Consider the following 18284-nt stretch of genomic DNA (forward strand, 5'->3'; position numbering starts at 1 on the left):
ATGACTCCAGAAAGTGGATTTTAATCTTTCCTGTGCTGTGAGTTTCACTAAGATGTGTTTCACTGATGTGAAAGAAATTGATCTTCTCGTGATGGTTTTACTCCTGACCCAATTTTCAATAGATTATTTATGGTACCTTGTGTTAAACAAAGAAGCACAGCTGCATTACCTGTTACAACAGTGGCCTGACCTTAGAACTGAATAGTAAATGAGTTGCTTTATTGCTGTGTTGTCTGGAAGACTTGGCCTGCTACCTTTGTCTTACTGTTTAGCGATTTATATATGAGGTAGCAATTTGACTATCAGCAGAGAGAGGTTTGGAGTTTTAGCATGGGGAATAAAATGCTGCTCTTTGGATTATCTTGCATCCTTCTTGCTTATTATACTTATATACCCATACCAGAAAACATCGAAGAACCCTGGAAAGTGAGACTCACAGATATTCTTACGAAAATAGCAACGCTCACGGTAAAATATTTTTCCTGGGAAATTGGGAGGCCTTGTTACAAATGAAGTGTATTGAGTCAGTATTTTGAGAGAGACTTTGCTCTTTCAAATGCTTTACTTACCAAATAATATTATAGTTTATGTAGTTAACATTTGAGTTAATTGCTAACATGCTTTATTATCTAATGAAGATGCAATGTTTGTAAATGTGTACTTCTAAAGTTAAGTATATACTGACAGCAAAAATAACCAGGATTACTAAAGGAATATTTGAGTAATTGTTCAGATGCTTGAAAATATTTGATGGCTCTCAGAAAGACTCGTATGTCTTCTTAAGCTCACATGTAAAATCATTCATATCATAAAATTTTGATTTATTTTTCTCCTTCTACTGTTTTAGTATCTTTTTTTTCTTTTTAAGTAGTTCTTAGGCTTCCTATATTCAAAATTGTACACTCTCGTTCCCAAAGAAAGTTTATATTTTATTTACATTGACCAATTTTAAGTGTGTTAATAGTTAGTCAAATGGTGATGATGATTTCAATACAGGTTTATCTAAGTTCTGTGTTAATGTTAAAATAAAGTATCTTTTTATAATCAGAAAGCATCACGACAGTGGCATTTATTTCTGATTTTTTCATATCACTTTATAATTATTTGTGGGAGCTATCTGGCTGTCATATCTTCTTTTGCATTAGTCTGCTGGGGGAGCCCATCTGGGAAGCTCACTGGCAAGCTGCACTGCATCTTCCTGGGCAGAGAGTGTGCTGTGTGACACACGTGCTTCCTGACATGTCTCAGAGGCATTCTGGTGCTCAAGGGCCACATCTTGGCACTTGCTACTGCTGTTTTCTATATTAGGTCTGTGTTGCTAGAATGCAGATTTTATAATGACACATTCAATAACTGAACTCAAGAGTACACCATGTTATTTTTTACCAAAATGTACTTCTGTCTGGAAGTCTTATAGGTACTCTGGGAAGAGGAAGGTTTCTTGAGAACACATGCACAAAACAGTGAATGGTCAGAGAAGACACTGAAAGGTATGGTAAATGAAGAAGACACAGGTTACTCTGCTGGAGAAGAATGGCAATCTTCCTAAGCTAGACAACTGTTCTGTTTTCATGCAGGTTTCTGTGATAACATACCCTGGTAAAAAGCAAGGTGAGAGTCCACAACAAAGTACAGGCCATTATTTCAGGACAATCAGGGTGCTATGGTATTGATGTGCCATCACATTAACAATCAAGACAGAAGATAAAGGAATGCATGTATGATTATATTTAGCTAGCAATCAGGGCCAAATCCGGGAAACAGAACCGCCTACCTTAAGGCTGTATATTACTATATCAATTAATGTTATCAAGACATTTCCCCCATAAACATGCTTACCAGCTAACATGATCTAGAAAGTTCCTTGAGGAGACTCTCCTAAGATGATCTTGGTTGTATGAAACTGACAGTCAAACTGATCATTACAATAACTGACGCATTTTCTTCCGAGTCCAAAGTTAGTTGAGTTATCCTGGTTTGGGCTTCTTAATGCCTCATGTTGTTGACTGACCAGTAGGGAAGTGACGGTGGACAGTGCCATTTTATAAACGGTTATGACATCATCCCTGACTAGTACATACATACATTACTAGTTCGTCTATCACTGAAGCGACTCAGTACTTATCATCTATCAATATAAATGTATTGTGAAAACAAAGAATTGTAAAATTTGGCCTTTGTGTCCTCAAATATAACATAGAATTATGAAATATATAAATATAGATGAAAAACTGAAAGATACACAATAAAAAGAGGTCTAGACAGAAGAACTTCACAACAGGTTTTTATGTGTTTAACAGTGTGATTAGGCTTAAGAAAGAAAGAAAATGGGTCTGGACAGTTATAGAAAACATAATTTAAAAAAACAAAGTCTTTAAAGAGATATAAAGTATTATTTAAAAAGCCAGTGGCAGTGGTGGTGCACACCTTTAATCCTAGCACTCTGGAGGCAGAGGCAGGTGGATCTATGTGAGTCTGAGGTTTGAGGCCAGCCTGGTCTACAAGAGCTAGTTCCAGGACAGGCTCCAAAGCCACAGAGAAACCCTGTCTCGAAAAACCACACACACACACACACACAAAAAAAAATGCCAGACAAAAATAAAAAATACACAAGGAGTCAGGATCCTGTATACTATTGTGTTAATTTGACTTTTTTTTTTTTTGGTTGCTCAAAAGCAAAGGACAGCGGCTGAGAGACATAAGATTGAAGGAGGTACTGACAAATTACACCAACTGAAATCTTTTTTAAAATGGCATAACTCTAAAACAAAAGTAAAAAATAAACATATTTGTAAAATGTAACTAGAAGATATGTTGCTTTGGAGGGAGAAGCAGTTCTGTTTTTGTTTCCATAGGAGATGAAAAGCTGTAGGTTCCTTCTAGGTTAATATGGTTTGGTTGAGCAAGACCTTATGAAAGGTATCCACTGGGGATGATGGCCCAGGTGATTCAACATCCACAACAGCTTCAAGGCTACTGGAAGAGATGGACCAACCACACAAAATATCCCAGTCAGGACTTTAATGTAATTCTGCATTTTTTTACGATCCCCAAAAGATTACTAGTGCCCCGAATCAGTAGAAAGTAACATAGAAAACTACACCCAAATTCCAAAACACTGTTTATAAATGTTTGATTTCATTTAAAGAAGGTTGGTTATAAATGGTTAATGGTCATAGTCAATTTCTAAAGAAAAAAGGGGAATATGATATAGAAATGAGGGGAAAAAACTTAGATTATTAAATCTACCTTAATCCAAAAAATAACTGTTTAACTCAAAATACTTTATATTAGTATAAATTTTGGTCTATTGATACAAATTTAAAGTATATTTTGTTATACTATTTGTATATTTCCACTCTTCTTTAAAGTATTGTGATTATACAACTTATTTAAAGATGTAACATATAGTTAAGAAATACAAATAAACAGTCATCTATAGTAGTCAAATTTATAGACATGTTAGGTTTTCCGGTAAGAGAAGTCACATTTCAGAAACATAGATAATCTTCGAACATTTCAGAGGGCTACAGAATATCGCATTTAAAATGTTTTAAGAACTTAGAATTCTTTGGATGTGAGACATTCGCTCCTGGCAGCACCAATTACTTCAAGAGGATGATGGGCATTGAATAAACTCCTTGTAGAGTTTGCTTTCAGTGTGACAAAGCTAGCCATTTGGATAAGAAACTGCTCTTGCCTGGACTGTTTGACTGTATGCTGTATAAACTGGATATGCAGGACCCACAGGAAAATAACTGATGAACTTCTCAAAAGAAGGAGGGACAATCCTTTAGGTTCCTGCTTTGTGAAAGAGTCTGTCAGACATTCTGCAGGACACAGAAGAAAGTGATGGACAAACTTTACCAGAATAGGTAAAAGAGTCCTTCGAACTTTCTACTTCACTGAGAAATCTGCAAGGCACTCTAGGCTTGTAGGCTGAGTAAAGATGTGCCCAATGTTACAGAAAACCTTTTTGTAACTGTCTAAGCAGCCAGGTAGCTTTTTAATTCTAGAATTTTGGATGTTGCTTACAATGCAATTCTTATTTACTCATTATATTTTAATTTTGAAATAAGTCGAAGACAAAGAAGATGGGTTGGTGGGTAAAGCACTTGTTAGGAAAAGATGAGTTTGGAAGTCCAGTACCCACATAAAAGTACGCATAGTGGTGTCCATCTGTGACCCCACAGCTTCCATAGTAGCATGGGAAGATGGGATATGAGAATTCCTGGAGGTTTATGGGTTATCTCAACTGGCATATGTAGTGGCAAAGAACACCAAACCCTAACTCAAATAAGTTGAAAACTGAGATTCAACATCTGAATGTATTCTCTGGATCCCATTGATAAATATGGTACACACAGTCCTGCACACACAAACACAAACACACACGCGCACACAGACACACACACACACACGCAGTTAAACTTTCAACACTGAAACTAAATTTAATGAATAAAAATGAAAATAAAATATTGGGAATAGACAAACAAAGAAAAGAAGCATAAAGAGCTATTTCCAGCTGGTATTTTCAGGTAAAACTAAGTGAATAAGAACTCAACCCAATGAAAAGTACAGTGCAAAAATTTGTGGTATCAAATGAGATTATCTTGATTTCAATTTTTGTATGTTTTAGATTTATTTTAAATGCATAATGAGCTATTATTGTTTGACAATTTCATAAATTTACATAATGAATTCAACTCTTTTTCTGAAACTATTCTCAAAATTTCCTCTTTATACTCTTAAATTTTCTTTGTGAATCCCCACTAATTTAATTAATGTCCTGCCTTAACATGGGGGCGCATAATGTACCAGAACAAGGCTAGCTATCTACCCCACTGAAAATGGCATCTCCTCTCTCAGCAACCAATAAGTGTCAGTATTTCCTGAGGTTTGTGTGGGACCTTTTTTACAAGTCTCTTATCTATCATGAAATGTTGACTGGCCTAATATTATGCATGTCTTATTACAGATGAATTTATTGAGATTTCTAGAGTATAAATAAGAGTACATGCATTGGGACATGTAATAAATCTGATTTTTTAGTCTAGCAATACTTTCATGTTTTTCTAAAGTAAAGATAATCCTTTGACATATTTAGTGCAAATATTTTCTCATTTCAGTTTACTTAGTGCTTGACTAGTATTTTATTGTTTTGAAAATATAAATAAAATATATATTTACTGATATCTATATCTATCATCTATCTTTCATGTTTATATTTATATCTATATTTTGATCATATTTTTTCTACTTTCCCCTACAACTTCTCCCAGAACGTTCATATTGCATAGCCCTCACAACATCATGTCCTTTTTAAAAAATATATTTCATAACTCACTGCATCCAGTTAGTGCTGCCTATGGACACAGAGCCGTGTGCTGGAGCCAGTGTAACTTTTTATAATCGTGAAGGTACCTGATCCTTTTATCCCCAGTAGTCATTAACTGTCAGTAGCTTCTGAGTAGGTGTTGGAGCTTCTTGTGTTACAAGGCCCCAATGAATGCTTCCACATTATTTGATTTGGTCATGTGCACATCTCATACAGATAACCAGAGCATCTATGAGGTGATAAATGCAAGTGCCTTGTCGTGTTTGGAAGACATTGTATTTCAGCCATCTTTCCCTTCTGTGTTTCCATACCTTTCTTCTCCATCTTCTGAGATGTGCATTTCTCCTTTGGTGAAGGATGTCCTATTCACACTATAGCATTATTGCAGCACTTACTCTTTTTCCCATTGCATCTTTATGTAAATATAGTGTTGCTAAAATAAAAAATAATGCATACATTTGGGTGTTGTTTTGATAGGCCACATTATTTGAAAATACGGGTCTTATGAAATTTGAAGATCTTTTCTTCATATTAATGAGAAATCAAAATATAGAGGCAATTTCAGATGAAAACCTTACAGTGATTGACACAGACTTCAGTAACATTCCTGTTCGTCTGTATTTGCCAAAAAGGAAGTCTAAAAGACCGAGATCAGCTGTCATTTACATTCATGGTGGTGCTTATGTCACAGGAAGCTGCAGTAAGTGTATTTTGTAATGTGCGTTTTAATTTGATTGCAATTGCTATATGAAATGCAATTCTCTGCATCTCATGATCTTGCTACACCTTCTCCTGCAATGAGTTAATTTTTCCTTTGAAATTCCATTTGACAGTAGTCATTATGTTTTATATAATAAATTCACTTTTTTATTAATTCATTTTTGCTGACAAATTTTGCATTGATTTCTGCTAAGATTTTAATCATAATAAACTTATTTTTGTCCCTACCTCTTGATATAACATCTAAATTCAATCCATAGTTAATTGATGTAAAAATATGGTAAACAAGAATATGCTGATTGATTTTAACTACAATTAAAATTTTCAATTATGTTCAAAACTGCAATTAAAAGTTTATTTTAAACCTAAGCCTCTTATTATAAATATAAACATTTAAAAAATTATCCTGAGAAGTATATTAGGCTTTAGGTAAACTAAAGTCACTTTATTAAAAAGTCTGAGAACTCTAAAAGATCGTTAAAGATAGATGAATTAAGGTGACTACCTAAATTTATGAATATTATAATGATGATTATAATATGATCTTCAACTTACTTCGAGAGTTCTGATTTATAGCCAATTTTATGGTATGGACATGGTTACTTTGAGAGAGTCAAGTCATAAAAGTTTTTCTCTCCTGTAAAGTAAAATATAAATTCTATGAAAGGATAGCTTGCTACTATTTAAGCTTTGGGACTGTGATCATCACCACTGCTCGTCAGTCACTGTCTGTGAGGCAATGCCTGGTGTAGTCCTTCAGTACTGCTCAGCCACAGCCTCCTCCAGATGTAACTGACCGCAGAAATGAGAGGCAGGAGAGCAGTCACAGTGCACCAGGCTGTGAAACTGGAGTCAGGTGAAGCTGGCAACACAGGAAGACAGAACAAGTTTTCTGAGAAACCCAAGCAGGTCATCAAGGCACAGCAAGCTTCTTTCATTGTGACCTAGCAAGAGTCTTCTCTTCTGGCCTGGGTTAGGACGGATTTAGTGGGTAGGAGTTAAGGAAGGTTTTCTAACTCCAGTGGAGATTTTTTTACATGTGGTGGCCAAAGTGTAGACTGCAAGATTTTCATTAAGTAATCACAATTCTGATTTCTCTTAGGATTCATAGATGTGTCTAGGTTTCCATTGCCTCGCATTTACACAGCTCTGTTCTCTATTTATGTCTGTCATTTCAGAGATGCGGCCCTATGATTTCATGAACCGAATGACGGCCAGCAGACTTGATGCTGTTGTGGTGGCCCCAGAGTAAGAGACTGGCTATTTTTAGTATTGTGCCCTTGCCCTCCCACCTAAACTAGTTTACAGTACAAGTTGCAAAATCCGCAGTGGTGGCTGGATTGCTGCTAGGAAATTTGGGGTTAAAATTGTTTTCTTAACCTTATAATATCAAAATTTCCTCAACAAAGCTCCATTTTGCATTCATCTTTGCCATGGTAGACTCTTATGAGAAGCAGAGATGTGAACATCTTTGCCAATAGAGCAGTGGCAGCTTTAAGAACATAAATACTACTTAGGTAATATGCCTATAGTGTATATTCATCGTACCTAAGGGGATAATAAGGAAGATGCTTGTTAGTTCCTGGCTGCTAAGCCCCAAAATAATCACACAGAAACTGTATTAATTAAATCACTGCTTGGCCCATTAGCTCTAGCTTCTTATTGGCTAACTCTCACATATTAATTTAACCCATTTCTATTAATCTGTGTATTGCCATGTGGCTGTGGCTTACCAGTTGAAGTTAGGCTGTCTGTCTCTGGCTTCTCTCTGACTCTGCCGTTCTTTCTCCCAGCATTCAGTTTAGTCTTCCATTCCTATTTAATTTCTGCCCTGCTATAGGTCCAAAGCAATTCTATTCATTAATTATGATGACAGCATACAGAGGGAAATCCCACATCATGAGGGGTAGAAGCAATCAATATATGTTAGAGTCATTTTTGGGCCAAGTAATATCAATTAGAACAAATAGTTAAAATTCTATTTTGATGTTTCATGGTTGATATTATGCTATTTTTAAACACTTAGAGACACCTAGAAATTTAAAAATTTACAAGGACTATATGAATAATATTGTTTATTATAGAAATATAAATAATTCAAGAATTCTAATCCTAAATGTCAGAATAAAAGAAAATAGAGCATTTGAGACATGATTCTATAAAGGAATGCATAGTGAGATGGGGGTGAGGATGAGGAAGTGAAAATATGATATATATTGTCTAATGAATCACAGTATATTAATAATACTCATTGAAATAGCTTACATATCCACATATCAAACTGCTTATTTTAATTCAAATCCTCATGCTTAGGAAATGAAATTCTACAATTCTATGAAATTTTGGCCAAGTAAGTTTCTAATTGAAGACAACTACCAACACTTTGCTCTCAGATTTTGTGATTTTAAATTTCTTGAATAATCTAATCCATGATCATGAATTGCTTTTGAGTCACCAACTCCATTTTCAGGGCTTGGTGAAGTTACAGGCTTCATGAGGGTGAAAATACATGCTATCTTATTCTTCTCCTCATTGCACTAATATATAAAACACTTCTAAACCAGTGTCTTATTTCAAAATAGAAGTTATTTATTAGTAAGCCTAGGTTTATTTGATGGGTTTAAAGGTTCAAAGTAGGGCCAAAATTTATTTATATATCTGCTAGTATATTTTAGAGATAATTAGATACTTTAGCCTAATCATAAGTTCTTTGTTTCTCTTTTGTTTGTTTGTTTGATTTACCTCTAAAGCTACAGACTTGCTCCTCAGTATCTATTCCCAGCTGCCCTTGAAGATTGTATTGTTGCGATCAAGTTCTTTCTCCAGGATAAAGTTCTGGAAAAATATGGAGTGGATCCTGCTCACATCTGTATTTCAGGAGACAGCTCTGGGGGTGCCTTGGTAGGATCAGTGACTCAACTGGTATGTTATGTGTGTTATGTATGATTGGAACCAGCACAATTTAGTCCTAACTCAAAGGAGGTACTTTAGATATTGTGTCTGAATGATGTTTTTACTGTAATCTATAAAATGTATAAAATTATATAACCAAATAATTTATTCTTTTGCATTATTTTAGATTTAGATGTGGCTGTAGTCAAGAAATTAGGTGATGTAGCATAAGAATTTCATAATCCTATTCTGTGTGTGTGTGTGTGTGTGTGTGTGTGTGTGTGTGTGTATGCACATGTGCTTAGTGGGCACTGAATCTAAGGATATATGTTCCCCAGACAAATGATCTACCATAGAACTACGGAACTACCTCTTTTTAAGCTCTTCTTGAGTTGGTTTCTTGTTAAGCATCCCAGGCTGAATTTGAATCTGTTCTGTATTATGGCTATGCCATGAGCTTGCAATATCTTTTCATCAGCCCCCAGCTACTTGGAATATAGTCACACCATCGAGTCTACATTATCATACTATTTTTTTAAAAAAATACACAACAATAACTATGAACAATTGTTTAGTATAAGTTTTATTGCTAGCTTTTCAAAGATAAATTATAAAATTTGTGTGAATTTGGTGTCACTGTACTTGAAGCAAATTTATTAGTTTCTTATCTCTCTGACTAGAAGACCTAATAAGAAAAAGGTAAATGGAAAATGAGTTATTTGGGCTTATGGTTTGACATGGTACAGAAACTGAAGGCAGAAAATCCATGGCAGTGGGAGGAGTTTATCTCTGTGGAGCAGACAAGTGAAGCTGTTTTAATACATTTTTTGTGGACATACAGCAAGAGTCATGGAGCAGAAGCAATGGAGGAATGGTGCCCAGTGACTTATTCCTGGTGGCTTATTCAGCCTGCTTGCTTCTATCATCGAGGATTACCTGTACAGGGGTAGAACCTCCTACAGTGGGCTGGGCAGATCAATCACTTGTTTAGAAAATCTTCACAGTCTCACTCACAGACCAATCTTACAACGTCATTTTCTGTCTTGTTCCCTCCTCTCAAAGAAGTCTAGCCTGTGTCAAACTGACAAAACCAAATGAAAGACAAACCAGCCAGAGCTCCTGAACGCTTGTCAACTTGACACACAAACACATCATTACTTAACTGCAACCTTCCCTTTCTTGTTTATGCCCAACATCTCATATTAATATCATTATATCAATATGAAACACATTGCAACTTTGAAAGTCCCACAATCTTTACAAATTCAAAGACGTTGATGGTCAGTCACTCTAAAATTCCCAGTTTCTCCAAAATTTCAAAGTCTATTACTGTGGGTTCCCAAAAGATAATAAACGAATTAAATAGTTTTATATTCCAAGAAGGAAGAATTAGAGTAATCTCTCTATCAGAACAAAGTGAAATAAAAGTCCAAATGAGGAAAACTTGGGGTTAGACACTGCAGGGTCACTATATACGCTCCAAACATCTTGCCTCAGCACATGTAATAATTTTCATTTGACATTTTATATCCCATGTAACTGAAGAAGATTAAATTATTCTTAATTCTTGAAATAAGATAGGTGAAGACATTGGATCCTAAATTAGCAGGCAGTATAGGGGAGGATGTGTGGCTATTAGTATTAATATATTTGTGACAAAATACGTTAAGTTGCACACCAGCAACAATTAAGGCTAATGGGATCTTCTAGATTCATCTCTCCCTCCATTCCTCCCTCTGCTTGTTTCCTTCCATTTCTCCATGTTACCACAGAAACGATTCTAGTGCTGACTTGCTAAAACCTGCTCTGATAGTGCCTACCAGCAGGCCCTCTCCTGGCCTGCAGTCACCCTTATATCCTGTTCTCAGTCACAGTGGGAGGCATGAGGGATCTCTGCTAAACCATTGCCTCTCTTGCTTCTACAATCCTTTGGGGAATCTCCTCAAATATATAAAGGCACCTTCACAAAAAAGACAAGAAATAATTCAAGCAAGTTATGACACAGTGGTTACTATACACCTCTTTGCCTGAGCTGACTATTCTAACTGATGAGGCAGAGGATAGCACTCAAACTGCAGTGGTTTTCCTTCTGAGGTTCTAAGGGGAAGGGCAGTGGGAGAGAGGGTCTCCATGTTTATACAAAATTTAACACCACATTGACTCTGGGGTAAGAGTGACCACTCCACCCCAAAGCATGGGTGTGACCTTACAAAAGGCTGTGAGTTATGAAAGATTGGGAAAGGGAACAGTTTTGCTAAGATGTCCCCCATCTGGATACCTTGTTCATGCTCCATCTGAATGGGTTTTTGACATGCTATTTTACTATATTCATTGTTTCTGCTATTGTAGATTCCTGTATGTCAACATAAGCAAGCTGGGCATGATGACACAGGCCTAGGTTAAAGTCATATTGGAGGCTAATACAGGAGTACAGTATGTGATAGATATATAAAAACAACTTGTCACCAAAAACTAAAAGTATTTTAGAATATAGCCATTCTGCCATCTCTAGTAAGATTCTCCAGCTCATGGTCTTGTTTGGCTGCCAAGCATCAAGACGGTGGAATGAGAATCTCGTTTTTCAGACTATGAGTATATGTTATGAGAGTAATCCTCAGATACTATTTTAGTTTAATAAATTTATTTACCTCAGGACATTAAAACAAACTTACCAATTCTTTTTTGTTAAAGCTGTTGACTCATTAACACTCATCATGTGTTTTATTTACAGCTACAGGATGATCCAGAATACAGGAACAAAATTAAGGCACAAGCCATAATATACCCTAAGCAACAGGTAATTGATACGTGGACGCCATCTTATCGAGAGTATGAAAACGGTCCCTTTTTGTCAAGGAAGTTAGCAATTAAGGTGTCAATCCGATATCTAACAGAAGATGAAGAACTGCCAGAGGCAATACTGAGAAATGAGTACATGTCTGAAGGATCAAGAGACTTGTTCAAGTTTGTGAACTGGAGTCACTTCCTTCCTGAGAAGTATAAGAAGAACCATGTTTATAGGGAGCCCGTTCCTGGGAGGCTGAATGCTACCTATCCAGCACTTCTGGATAGTAGACTGTCACCTTTGTTAGTCAATGACTCCCAGTTACAAAATTTGCCATTAACTTATATCATCACATGTGAACATGACATTCTAAGAGATGATGGACTTATTTATGTCACCCGACTCAGAAATGTAGGAGTTCCAGTTACACATGAACACATAGAGGATACAATCCATGGAGCCATATCATTTGCCACAGCACCAATGTATTTACATTCAGGATTGAGAATAATAGATAAGTATATAAGTTGGCTACAAGAAAATCTATAAATCAATTGTAAATATAGCTATCAGTACATATAGCTAACAATTTCACCTAAAGGTTATAATTTAAAGTGTTTTAAAATTAAAGAGTTTAAACATGACTTAAACTTTGGATAAACCTAATTAGAATAAATATGGTTAGTATTTGAAAAGCTACTTAATTTTGATAATTTTCAATTAAAAAAAATGGAGATATTCATTTTGTTGCCATCTTTAACACCATGAGTAGAGATATCAAACTGAGAAACTCTGAGAAATCAAACTGAATAGTTCAGTACTAAAATGTGAGTACTGTTATATTTAAAAGGGCAGGAGACTCAAGGCAGTGACAAGAATTCGGTGATGAATGAGGAGGTAGAACATTGTAGTGGCATTTGTTTGCAGTGATCATTAAACTGTATTTCAGTCACAAGTTTTAGTTATGTGTTGTTCATACAAAAAAATCAATTTGGTCATTGTGAATTAGATCAGTATTTAATACATTCACTGTACATGAAGTCTATTTATTGCTTATTACTTACTAATATACTTTTCTGTGTATTGGGCACCAAGGTTAACGTCTTCACCACAGATGTCCCAAAGCTTAAATATTTGAACCTTATTTAAACTTTAGTAAGATCATGCCATGTATGTGTAGCAGGCATTCTTGGACTGCCAGCCCCCAAATCATAACATGGAGACTTATTATTACTCATGAATTCTTGACCTTATTTTATGCTTTACCACTAGCTCTTATAACTTAGTTTAAACATTTTTCTTTATCTATATTTTGCCTAGAGGATTTTTAAATTTCTTAAATTCTGTAAGTCCTACTTCCTGCTTCCTCTCTGTCTGTTGGCCGGTAGATGCCTGATGTGCTGGACCTGGGTATGTCCCTATCTTTCTCCCTTATTCTCTCTGGAACCTAGATTCCTCCTCCTGCTTATTATGTCTGCCCACCAGTCCCACCTACCCCTCTACTGCCTAGCTATTGACCATTCAGTTTGTTACTAGACCAATCAGGTACCTTCTGCAGCCAAAGTAAAACCAATGCAACACTTCTTTCCATAGTTAAACAAATGCAGCATAAACAAATGTAACACACCTTCACATAGTTAAAGCAATATTCAACAACAGGAGTGAACCTCCTCATTGGCTATCTGATATCAAGTTGTCAGCACTAGAATCACATATGTGGAAGTAGCACTAAAAGAACTTAGCACATTTTCTTTATATATTTAACCGTGTGTGTGTGTGTGTGTGTGTGTGTGTGTGTGTGTGTGTGTGCAATTTGAGAGGGAATAGGGGACGTATAAATTTCGAAGAGAAAATGGAAGCTGATGTTAGGCAATTACAATTGGATTTTTAAAAAAGCTGAAACTTCATTCTCTTTTAGACAATGATTCCTAATCCAAGATGATACCTAGCCAACTCTTTATGGAGTCAGAATTATTCATAGTATTGTTTACATATTTTGAAGTGCATCATTAGCCTGCTTCACGCCTGACCTAGGAAGCCATCTGAGCTGATGATACATAGGCCTACTCGCTTCTGTTATTATGGGACCCACACCTCTGCCAGTACCAACAAGGGCATAAGTAACTGCATTTCCACTGGGAGGCGCTAAAATCATTGTCAAATTATCTGATGTCTTGGCATTGCTGTTGTTTCCAAATGGTTGTTTTCACCTGTTTTGCCCTTTAGCTTACAGCTGAACAAATTGGAAAATTATGGATATCTGTGAGTTCAGTTGATAAACAATCCTTATCCTCATTACTTTCATTAATTTTCTTTCACTGTAGTTTGACATTTTTGTCACCTTAACGGTGACCTGATCATTGTTCTCTTACCTTATCATATGTGATTCTTCTTTGGCATTTGAACAGTAAATTGTTATAGGCAAACCAGGAAAGCTTAATTACTGTTTCTGTATTTTTAATTTTACTCATCATAACTATGAATTTAAATATCTACAGTAATCTTTTTGTTCCTGAATTAATAAAACAAAGGAGTCAATAATCAAATAACTATCAACCGAACTGACAAAATATTTCTTACATTATTTACTTTGGTAGAAATGAAATAATTTTCAAATTTCTAGTAAACTAGTAAGTGGGAGGAGGGGAGGAAGTGGAAATTTGGTTTGGTATTATTTTTAAAGTAATAAAAAATAAATGGATTTGTTTGTGTGTGTGTGTTTGTAACTGTTGGTGAGGGCAAAAGAGTAGGTCCAAATGTTGTATTCTTTCACGAAGCCGATATCAAGCAATTGAGAAAACTGCTAGACCAGGAAATAGGAACGTAGGTAATGCCTGCTCTTGTATTGGAAACAGATAAGCATTTAAGTATACTAAGTAGAAATAGTCTAAACCAATAAAAAGGACAAAAAAAAGGTGATTAAAGGCATAAATACAAAAACAACAGGTAGAACAAAAGTTAAGCCCTTCTGTGTAAAATAATAAATATGTTAAGAAATTATATCTTACAGAGGGGCACACAGCAAATGTAAAATAGTCATAAAGTATAACTGAAATATACTAACCATTTCAATAAAGATGAGTAATGCTACTCTCTTACTTAAAGAAAACAATTCCCAACTTGACTTATAACAAGATCAGAGTCTTTAGGGGTAGACTTGACAATGGACAAACGAGACCAAAGTGTTTCCAAATGACTAAGAGGTAGAAGAGTAAAATTCTGCATGCAGGGAAAGGGAGCAGCTAAGATTCACTCTGTTTTCCCTCCAAATATGAATGAAATTAGTGAATGGCACCAATGAATAAAGTACAGAGAACCCGAAAGCTGAAGAGAAGCAGAATACCTGCCAAGGAGCTCAAAACTCAAAGAACACTGTGATGGTTTGCTGCTCCGGGTCTGTTTCTGTTTAATCTTGCCAAGATTTTGAGCATGAAATACCAGTAACCTCCAAAGTCATGGGCATGGGGGAAAAACAAACAAACAAAAAAACAAACAAAAAAACTCTACTCTCTAGCTAAACCAAGAAGAGAGCTGATTAGCTAGACAGAAGTAGCTCAAGAAACGAAGAAACATGTTCCACCCACACCATCCCAAGACAGTCAGGTGGAGGAGAAGACTGAACCTCTGTTCTCATGAGCCTTCACCTCAGTAAAAGAACTAAAACAACCATTTCAAGAACATAGAACCAAACTAGGTGTTAAAACACAGAATAAATATGTTGAAATCAACATTACCTATTTATTGAATTTGAAAGTTACATTTCTTAAAGATGCTTTCTTTTTTTCCGTTGTATAATTTTCACTTCTTTGTCAAAAATTGGGTGTTCATAGGTGTGTGAACTAATATCCGGGTCTTCAATTCGATTCCATTGGTCAATGTCTCTGTTTTTATGCCAATACCAAGCTGTTTTCATTACTGTAGCTATGTATTAGAGCTCTATGTCAGGGATGGTAATGCCTCCGAACAAAAGGTGCTGGCATAACTGGATGTCAACATGTAGAAGAATGAGAATAGATCCATATCTATTGCCAAACACAAAACTCAAGTGCAAATGGGTTAAAAACCTCAATATAAATCCAACCACACTGAACCTGATAGAAGAGAAAGTGGTAAGTAGCCTTCAATGCATGGGCACATTAGACCACCTCCCAAATATAATGCCAGCACAGACACTGAGAGCAACAATAAATAAATGGGCCCTCCTGAAACTGAGAAGCTTCTGTAAAGCAAAGACACAGTCAATAAGACAAAAATGCACCCTTCTGAATGGTCAATAATTAGTCTTCTGTAACAATCAGATTCATAGATATGTTTGATATATTTTAAGATCATACAGAGATATATTTTAGATAGATAAATGTTCTTCAAACACTTCAAAAATCTATAGAATATGGCATTTAAAGTATTTTGCTAATATAAGGCATTTCATGAGAAGGAGACACATCTACTCCTGGCAGCACCAATGTATTTCACAAAAGGATGGTGGGCATCAACGAAAATCTGCATAGAATTTGCTTTCAGTGAGGCAACACTAGCCATTTGGGCAAAAAATTGCTTTTGCCTTGAGTGTTTGAAAGTATGTTATACAGACTGTATAGGCAAGACAGAAAAAAAAGACTTGCACTTCACCAAGACAAGGCAGGGCAGTCCTTGGAGATTCCCATTTCACAGAGTAGTCTGCCTTACATTCTGTAGGAAACAGAGGAAAGCAACTGATGACCTTTGTCAATACAACGTGTGACTGTCCTTCCCTTCAGATTTCCTGGTTCACTGAAAAGTCTGCCAGATATTCTAGGCTTGTAGGTCAAAGATGAGTGCTTCAAAGTTGCCAAACAGCTTATGTGATTGTCCAAGCAACCAGATATCTACGTTGTTAGGTAACATTACATCTTCCTTCTGGGATCTTTGATGGAGTTAAAAACTAAATAATTAGAGTTATAGTTTTCTTTAGTTATGATAGAAAATATATTAGGTATAAAATGTTGGAATCATGTTCACAGTAACCATTCCTGCCATATATATATATATATATATATATATATATATATTGAAAATGGAAATATTATCATATTAACAGTCCATTTTTAGGCATAATATAAAAATAATTTCATTCCATAAGTATGTGGATATTAACTTGTATTTAAATGTCATATAGGGTGTCTGATTCAAAATTAGCTATAATGAATTTTAAAAAATGCTGGAATGACTAAGATGAGATAGATAATGCAATATTTTCTCTGAATTTGCTAAATAAAATGGACAAAATATTGTAAAGGTCATAGTTGCTTTTGTTGTATTTAGTTTTACTATATTAAACTTTAAAACTTTTTGTTTCAATTAAAATGAAAAGGGGAAAATAGTGTGAAATATTAATTTAAAATGTTTTACTTTTACTTATGTTGTAGAATATTTGTTTAATGATGCAAAGATGTGCTGCAATATTTTATGCTGCATTTGTTTAACTCTGAGAAGCTGTGCTACTTTGTCTGCCCAAAGTACCTGATTGGTCTAATAAAGAGCTGAACAACCAATAACTAGGCATATGTACTCCGGAATGCATAATTATACCCTGCTCTGCTCAGCATATTCTATCCAGGAGCCATATATTTATTCCCAAATGCTTGGGAAGAATGACTTTTTCTGATTTTTTTGTAGTGTTTATCTTTCAGGCTTTAGAGCAGGTAGGGGGAAAATGGTCCACAAAGAGATGAGAATGACTTAGTCTGATTTTGTTGTAATCTGTGCTGAAACCAGGACATCTAGCGTCTGGTCCAGATCATTTTGTTTTAGCCATGTTTAGGCATAGTATAATTTTTAATAAGGTATTCCAATAACAATTAAGTCAGTCCACAGTGCACAACTTTTAACATTTTTAACAACTGTTATTTTGAATAACAACTTTTAAGACATTTACACTGAGATTCAAAAGTACATCAGATTTCTTTCACAAAAATGGGAACTGCTGTCTCAGAGATACTGCCCATGATTTAGTGTTTAGAAAGCTTGTGTTAAGGTAAACATAGTACTGATGGGTGTTAAGACTGGCCTGGTCTCAAGATAACAAAGGAGTCACTTAGCCTTTGTAAAACACAAGTGACATCATTCGTAAGGGTGGGGTTTATGGTCTGTAAATGATGCTCCAGGTTTAGGGAGAAAGGGCTTGAAGAAAAACAAATACTGGAAAATACAGACGAGTCTATCTCATCAAACAGTAATGGATCACCTAATTGTAAGAATACATCATTCCTAGCATTCCAGGGAGAGTGGTAAGCTGTGTATTTAATTTTCCTGGTTTCTCCAGTGCTTTGCTATTTGCACAAGGCATTTTTGTCCTGTACATGTTTTTGTTCTGGTAGATGTGAAAACAGGGTTGGGAAGCATAGCAAAGAACAACATGGAACAATTAATCATGCCAGTAACAGGTTCTGCCTCAAATTTCTTATAGTAACATGGAAGTGGCCTCAAATAGGAAGTTTATTCTTTGAGAATATTCATAGACAGAGCTTAGAACAATGAAAAAAGAGCAAGGAAATTTCATAAAAGAACAGA

General features: G+C 35.5%; 1 protein-coding gene across 1 annotated transcript; it reads left to right on the forward strand.

Moving 5' to 3' along the window:
* Window positions 1–330: 330 nt before the first annotated feature.
* On the forward strand, window positions 331–12284 carry LOC121453066 (arylacetamide deacetylase-like 2). Its single transcript, XM_041659597.1, has 5 exons — window positions 331–468; window positions 5816–6038; window positions 7237–7306; window positions 8809–8980; window positions 11682–12284. Exons 1-5 carry the CDS (start codon window positions 331–333, stop codon window positions 12282–12284), a joined length of 1206 nt encoding a protein of 401 aa, XP_041515531.1.
* Window positions 12285–18284: the final 6000 nt, after the last annotated feature.

This window comes from Microtus oregoni, unplaced genomic scaffold (assembly GCF_018167655.1).
Source record: "Microtus oregoni isolate MIOR12 unplaced genomic scaffold, Mior012 000010F_ref0000083, whole genome shotgun sequence".
Classification (NCBI taxonomy): Eukaryota; Metazoa; Chordata; class Mammalia; order Rodentia; family Cricetidae; genus Microtus; species Microtus oregoni.